Source organism: Sinocyclocheilus rhinocerous, unplaced genomic scaffold, assembly GCF_001515625.1.
Source record: "Sinocyclocheilus rhinocerous isolate Xijiao unplaced genomic scaffold, SAMN03320098_v1.1 scaffold749, whole genome shotgun sequence".
In the NCBI taxonomy this organism is placed as follows: domain Eukaryota; kingdom Metazoa; phylum Chordata; class Actinopteri; order Cypriniformes; family Cyprinidae; genus Sinocyclocheilus; species Sinocyclocheilus rhinocerous.
Window position 1 is genome coordinate 2,036,706 of NW_015653466.1, and position 7,597 is coordinate 2,044,302.

The 7,597-nt window shown below is 37.7% G+C and overlaps 1 protein-coding gene across 2 annotated transcripts in view; it reads left to right on the forward strand.

Moving 5' to 3' along the window:
- LOC107716022 (glutamate receptor ionotropic, delta-1-like) overlaps window positions 1–4,017 on the forward strand; it is a 266,859-nt gene extending 262,842 nt beyond the window's left edge. The window contains exon 16 of one of the 2 annotated variants that reach the window (XM_016522333.1): window positions 3,418–4,017. In XM_016522333.1, the coding sequence (XP_016377819.1) occupies window positions 3,418–3,831 (414 nt within the window). In that variant the 3' untranslated portion in view covers window positions 3,832–4,017. The remainder of the gene's footprint in view (window positions 1–3,417) is intronic. The other variant, XM_016522334.1, reaches the window with a different exon arrangement.
- Window positions 4,018–7,597: the final 3,580 nt, after the last annotated feature.

The following is a 7,597-nucleotide window of genomic DNA, read 5'->3' on the forward strand; positions in this document are numbered from 1 at the left end:
AAATATTTATTTTATTACATTTTGACCTCTTAATTTTGAATCAAAATGTCAAATAAAATTTCCAGTGAAACAACAGACTTCTCTCTGGTGATGAATGCCAGATTTCTTTGATCATTTAGTCCACTTAAACGCCACCCTGCATGCTTGCATTTATCTGCCTTTGTTTTTGAGTGCATCATCCACATCTTGAAACCCTATCAACAACCAATGGTTAGAACAAAATCCCTACAATTTTTCACTTAGATTACACTTAGATAGAGATCACAATATGGGAGAAACATTCTTCCTCTACTTCTGTTTTGTTGTGACTTTAAGCTGTTTTTGTCTTATATGAAAGTTAATGGGATCCAGCTTTTAAGCTCAAACCAGACATAAAAGTAGCATGAAATTAACCCATATGATCCAACCTCAAATGTCATGCCGTTTGCTCACAACCAGTGAAGATTGATGTTAGTTTTCTAAGATCAGAAAACATCTTATGTTAGTTTTATTTTGCCATATTTTTTAATAATTTCTCGCTTCTTTTATGTCCTTTTTGGAACTTGAACATTTTGGGACCCATTGGTTTTATAATGGCCACAAACAGTTAAAATGTTCTTCTAAATATCTTCTTTTGTGTTCCACAGAAGAAAGGATTTCATACGAGTTTGGAATCACAGAAAATGTTCACAGAATTTTCTTTTTTGGATTTACTATCCCTTTAAGTGGAGATCATAGCTTTTGAATTCAAAATGTTTTAGCTCTGTGTTATGGGCAACTACTAGTATAGTCCCATTCATTCAATTGTTGTTTCCAAGTAGCTTTCTGCATACAAACATCCCCAATTTGCAATATCACTCAATTATACTACTTCTGCTGCTTCTGCTAGGTTGTTAGGGCAAAGGTTGTACCTGGATCCCTAAACTAAAGTGTGTGCAATGAGAAAGCCAGTGACTTATTGACTTATGTTCAAGTGTTCTGCAGTTACTCTTCCGTCCTTGTCTCCTCTCCTTCTCTCTTTTCCCTTTGGCGATATCTTGAGCTGAGGCAAGCACGTTGGTGAGAGCAATAGCTCATAAACCACATATTATAGTTCAGGAACGTTGATTGTCGATAACATAGTATTAAATTTTACAGACATTGTTGAATAATAATGATCAGATATCTGTTTTATGACTACCATTTGTCAACTGCTTGAAATTTGATTGGATTTGAATTAACAGCACATAAAGAGATAAGATCTTTTACTAGCTTTCAGACTATATTGCTTTCACCAACCAGCTCCTTGTTCTTGCTTTAAGGTGCTCAGTCTGCCGTATGCCTGTACAATTTGAGTGTTTCTTTTATGTATCGTTTTGTTTGGTTTATGATACACTGTAAGCAGGGAGTAATTGGAGCTCTGGCAAGCAATAAGAACCACACGATAACCAACTTTACACATTTTACGTTTTATATCCCTCTCTGTGTCTTCTTATTGCAATTATATGCCAATGTCCAGGCAGTCACGGGTTCTCTGTGGTCTCATACAGGACACTAAGGGCTGCACTCTGGAGATGGCGTCTGGGTCATTGGCATATAATGAAATTGCAACTGCTGCAGGATTCGCATGGGACGTTTGGCCAGAGAGAGAAAGAGACTGGGAAGACACGCAGGCTTTTTACACAGGTCAGCTGAGACCTGAGCAGGGATACCTGTCAGTGGGGTGAACAGGGCTTGACAATATAGAGGAGGACAAGCGTCCTCTTGGAGCGGGTTAGAAATCTAAATCAATCAAATTATATATGTGGATGTGGGTGGTGCGGTAATTATGACTCACTCATGCATAGAGAACTAACTGATGACAGAGACCCAGGCAGAGTCAGAGACATTAATTCCATCCATATTATGTGGAGTAATAAGTACTTTCTGTTTAGAGACAGAAAAAAAAAAAGTGATTATTTTATTCATGGAATCTCTTTGCCAAAACAGCACTAACAGGAATCCCCACTGTGTGCCTATCCATTTTGCTCCACATACTCATTATATTCATCATCTGTTTGTCATCCATCAGATCACCCATTCAGTGGCCACACTGATGTCCCAAAATATTGCAATCTGGAATCCAAAAGGAGACTGGCCTCCAGTTGTGTTGTTTGTCACGGCTGTAAGTGCCCCTAATTGGGTGTATTTTAATGGCGAATTAATGCATTTTTAATTAGAGCCACATTCAGACTTTCTACTACAGCTGCATGAGCTCTGCAGTAATTATCTCTTCATTGATCTTATGACTCAGAAACATAGTCTCATAATGTGACACCTCTAATTACCCATAAATGGTACAAAACTGTAGAATATACAGCTGATTCGCTGGTATCGACCGTGCTAGAGACCTAAGACCTCTGCAATTGCGTTAAAGGGCGTTCACCCAAAAGTGAAAATTCATTTACTCGCTCCTGTGTCATTCCAAACCTGAATGGCTTGCTTTCTTCTGCGAAACACAAAAGAAGATATTTTAAAGCATGTTTTTGTCCATATAATGAAAGTCAGTGGGGTCCAAAATCATCTTTTGTGTTCCACGTAATGCAGGTTTGGAACAACATGAGAGTGAGTAAATGATAACGGAATTTAATTTTGGGGTGAACTATCCCATTAAATGGAAAGGATGCATTTCTGACCTGACTTGTATAAAACATAGAAGAAGAACAGTGATTAACAGTAGTCCTGGATGTAACGGTTATCGGTGTTGAATGAATGCTTCATAGTATCAAGTTCATCCTCCTCATTCTAAGGATGTATGGCATGAGAATTAAATGACTGTGTGGGAAAAAATGTAAGCAGTTAGCAGCCTGTTAATGTTGGCTTGATTCTTTCATTAAGTGGCACGCCATGGCATCACTGACGCATGACCGAAGCTATTTCACGGCAGTGCGTATCAAAGAATGAAGAAATACCCCTTTCAAGGCTCCTCTGAAATAAGCCCGAAACATTGAAGCACCAAAGCATGTGTTTGCAATTCAATTTATGGCCCACGTTTCCCTGCACTCACTCTCATTTGCATCATTGATTTCTCTCATTTCGTAACTTTTCCAATATGAAGCTTTTTTTGCAATTCCGACCTTTTGCTTGCTGGAGCGGGTGGGAGAAGAGATGAATTTGATTTTATTTTTATAAGATTATTCCATGCTGTCAGTAGTACGCTGTGTAATTGGTATCATTAATCAGAGCTGATGTGATTGTTGGAGCCCCTGGTAAACACCTTCTGCTCTTTTCTAAAAGATTGCATGCACTTCCACGTTATTTTCATTCACATCTGTTCTTGCTCCAGTGCCCGTCCACTTTTCATTTCTCGCTTATTCTTTCTTTCTTGCCTTTTTCCACCCCACAAATCAATTCCCACCCTTTCATCTTCCCCTCGCCTTAGACTCTGTCTCAATCTCCCTGTTTCTTTGTCATTGCCAGGACAAAGAGGTGAATCTGGAGCAGGTTCACCAGCGTTTGAGTGGGCTGATGGAGGACGATCTGGCACACAAGCAGCTGCCAGGTCAGTCTCTGGAGATCTCTGCCCTGGACATGGGCAGCATGCGGCCACAGCAGAGCTCCCAGGAAGCCATGAGAGATTTCCCCCCTGGGGGCCTGTCCGTGACTTCCTTCCTCCAGGAGGGTCCTGGGGTCGGCCGCGTGCCCGGACGGAGCCTCCCCCTCCCTCTCAGCAGTTCCACTCTGCCACCCTCCATGCGCTGCAAACACCGGGCGCCCAACGGAGGCCTTTTCCGCCAGAGCCCCGTAAAGACACCTATGCCCATCTCTTACCAGGCAATGCCCAGGGGACCCATCCCAGAAGCCATTGATCCAAGCCATGGGACCTCTATTTGAGCGACCGGTCTGAGCATTCTAAAGACTGCCAGCCAGCCAATCACAAAAACCAGGTTTGGACCAGGTCTGGTTGCATTTATACAATTACTTACATACAAACAGATATGGAGAGCTCTTTTTTCAGTACAGATACATATGACTGTGAGACGCTGACTTTCCTTGCCTGTACATATTTGTATATAATGAGAGACAGCAGTGAAGTCAAAAGTGTATTTTGAATATTCATGATTTTTTTGAAGTTGAGTTTAAAAGAAATAATTACCTACAATACAGACTGTTTGAATGGCTTTGTAAATTTTGTTCTAAAATAAAAATGAGAATTCCTTGTGGATGTTTTCTAAGTGCCACTTTAAAGATTTTCATTTGAAGTAGAAGAGATGGGGAGAAAACAACTGAAATAGAAAATCTGTTAATCTTTTGATCTCATAATTTTTTGTTCAATATAAAAGAAGCTTTGAGAAATGAATCAGAGAAACTGCAGGTTTGTGGAGGCATCGCTCACGTAAGGTTTGATCCCAATGAACAAAGTTTTAGTAGCATCTCTTCATCATATAATCTCAGAGTGTGTATGGAGGCTGAAGCTGTCTTAGCCTTTGACAGCCGTGTGTACAAAATCATCTGTAGACTAGTACAGCATACGAGACACTCGCCTTTAATATCAAATACGTTCTAAAAGGGAGACGTATGTACATTATATGTACCTGAAATTCTGCATACTCATCCGTAATGGCTACATTTGAGTCTTTTTATAGTGTACTCTAAACAGAGAGAGAAATATAAACAGATCAATATAAACTGTTGCTTCTCTTTAGTAGAAAACTGAACAATATAAAAAATCTTTCTTTATCCTGTTCCTGAAACCAGTAGTGATTTTGACATGTTGAAGGAAAATCACCATAGTGTTTGAGATTCTTTTGGTTAAAAATAAACACTTTTGCACCAGATCTTTTATCCACTTTATCTTTTTAAAAATTAAATTAAGTTTGAATTCAACTCAATGAATTTAACTCACAACTACATTAATATAGGTTAAAATAAATGCATGATTGTTAATAATATTTCTTTGTGATGCAATAGCTATTGGTCAGTTATAAAATTTGAAATGTTAAAGGTATTCAAACGTTTGGGGTCAGTACTTTAAAAAGTATCACAGTTTCTAAAAAAACTTTTAGCAGCGCAACTGTTTTCAACATTAACAATAGAAAGAAAGGTTTCTTGAGCATCAGTTCAGCATATTTGTATAATTTCTGAAGGATCATTTGACACTGAAGACTGGAGTAACGGCTGCTGAAAATTCAACTTTGCCATCACAGGAATAAATTACTCATAAAATATATTAAAATTAAAATATTATTTTAAATTACAATAATATCTCACAATTGAACAGTTTATACTCTATTTTAGATCAAATAAATTCAGCCTTGGTGAGCATTAGACTTCTTTCATAAACATTAAACAATCTTACCGACCCCAAACTTTTGAACAGCAGTGTACAGTATGTAGAAATTAGCATTAACTAGAATTAATTCATGATACCCAATGCCTAATAGACAGATTGATCGATAAAGAGTGATATATTTGTACTAGAGTGCAGTTCTTCACTGTTAATCAAACAAATGTTTTACCTGTTTCATTAAGACTGTATCCAGTATATTAAGGGGATAGTCATAAAAGATGAAGTGATGTCTTGCGGTGTCTTGTATTGTGCAGTGCCCCCAGGCTTCATCTTCAAAATAATGTTCCATCTACCTCAAATACTTAATAATGATCAACAACTGATATTACCCTGCAGTGCAAATCAATGGAAGCATTAATTATTCAGTTTGTTTTCAGATGAATTCTACATGACTATTGATTTTCAGAATCCTCTTGGTGTGTGCTTAGTCAAATCCAAGTATTGTTTCTTATTCCCACTAATGAACATAACCACAAACACAACCAATAATTTTTTTGACCAGCTGCTTTATGCTTCTCACTTTGTCACTAAAGACAACTATCAGATCACCGCAGGCCAGGGTTTACATTCAGTGTGTTGCAGGGATAACACTTGACAAGATATCTCTAAAGTCAAGCAAAATAAAAAGGTCACGGTAGTGCCCAGAGTCCCTAAGGCTACATGAACATATCGTATTTCAAGTGCTCAAGCCCTTGAGGTGTTTGTCAGGTGAACTGACTGGCGATGCCCTCTCTGTCCCTCCTGCCAGCTGTGTCAATAGGATCTAAGGCACCATGTGGATGCCATGACTGACCCTGCAAGGGAAGAAGACATTAAAGCATGTTGTGTCAAAAGTTACACACCACAACACACACACTATAAATCTGCCTAGCAATGGGGTTGACTGTGTAAGATTTTTTTGGAAGCCTTTAAAGACTTATATACAATGTATCATTTAGCTTGTGGTTTCACTGACATATTTGTCCATGTCTGGGTAATCCTTTTCATCTCAGGCTTTCATTAAACCATAAAAGGATGTATCGAATTCAGAGTCCTAGCATCCATGAAATGCTACATGCCCTGAACACAGAATGCAGATTACATTTTTATGCTATGCATAATTTGTGAGAAGATGCAGTTTCACAGCATGTTCTGAAATGTTTGGCTCAACTTCTAGCTTAATATGATCTAAAAAGTCGAAGCCTGTCATATTTACATTTGATGAAAAGACCTCATCTGGCTGGCATTGCTAAAATCATGCTAATATTGCCGCTCACTGCAGATCAATGTATTGATGTGAGCAACACATGCAGCATGTGTGATGAGAAATATAATGAACAGACTTTCAACCAACTGACCTCACCATTCATTCAAGGCTTGTTTTACATGTCTTGTGTTTTTCAAGGCTTGTTTATCAATCAATTACAAAGGTTTTGGAATTATATAAGGGATGCACCGATACAAAAATTCTCAGCCAATATCAACAGCCTATTATTCATAATGACACCTGCTAATGTCAATAGCCGATTTTTTATAACGACACATACTGATAGTTTGATTTTCTTAAGGAAAAAAACTCTCCCGACTAATGCTCTGTAAACTATACAGGGAACCCTTTCACTTGGTACATCAATACTAGAGGTTCTAATTAACAACAGAGCCCAAACTATTATATTCAACTGCCATTTCTTTTCAGATATAATAATTAACACTCAAAATTGAAATGTTTGTATACAACTCAATTGCACATAAGGAAGTTGCATGAGACATGATACATTTCAGTAAGTTGTACCGTATTTTTAAACATACCCTCTGATGTTCATTCATGTTTATTTCGCGCTTTAACTTGTATTGAAGTGGAAGTGTAAACGCTTGAACTGAGGCGCTATAGCGATCCGTCACAACAAATTTAAGGGTGTCAAAAGGGGATTTATTGTTTTAATTTTGTGATAATACTGAAATTATTTGAGATTTTTTTTTTAATTATTTGAAATTACTTTGTTTCTTATCAAAAGTTTAAAAAAAATTAAAAATAAAAATTATTGGATGGAAGGCACGCTATAAATAATGCTTTATGAAGGGAAAAACCGCAGACTTGGCAACCCTGGCTTGAACTACAGGATATGTGAGATTGTTTTGAATGAGACTGCGTTAATGCTTTACTTCGACAGGCCTATATTTTACACAAGGGTCATTTTAAGTCTGACATGTTTTTCATGCCCTTTTGATTGACAGGATATAATGGGTCCTGATCGGTCTGTTTAAACAATCGTCTGACACCGATTTTTGGCTAAAACATCTGTGCATCTCTAATATATATATATATATATA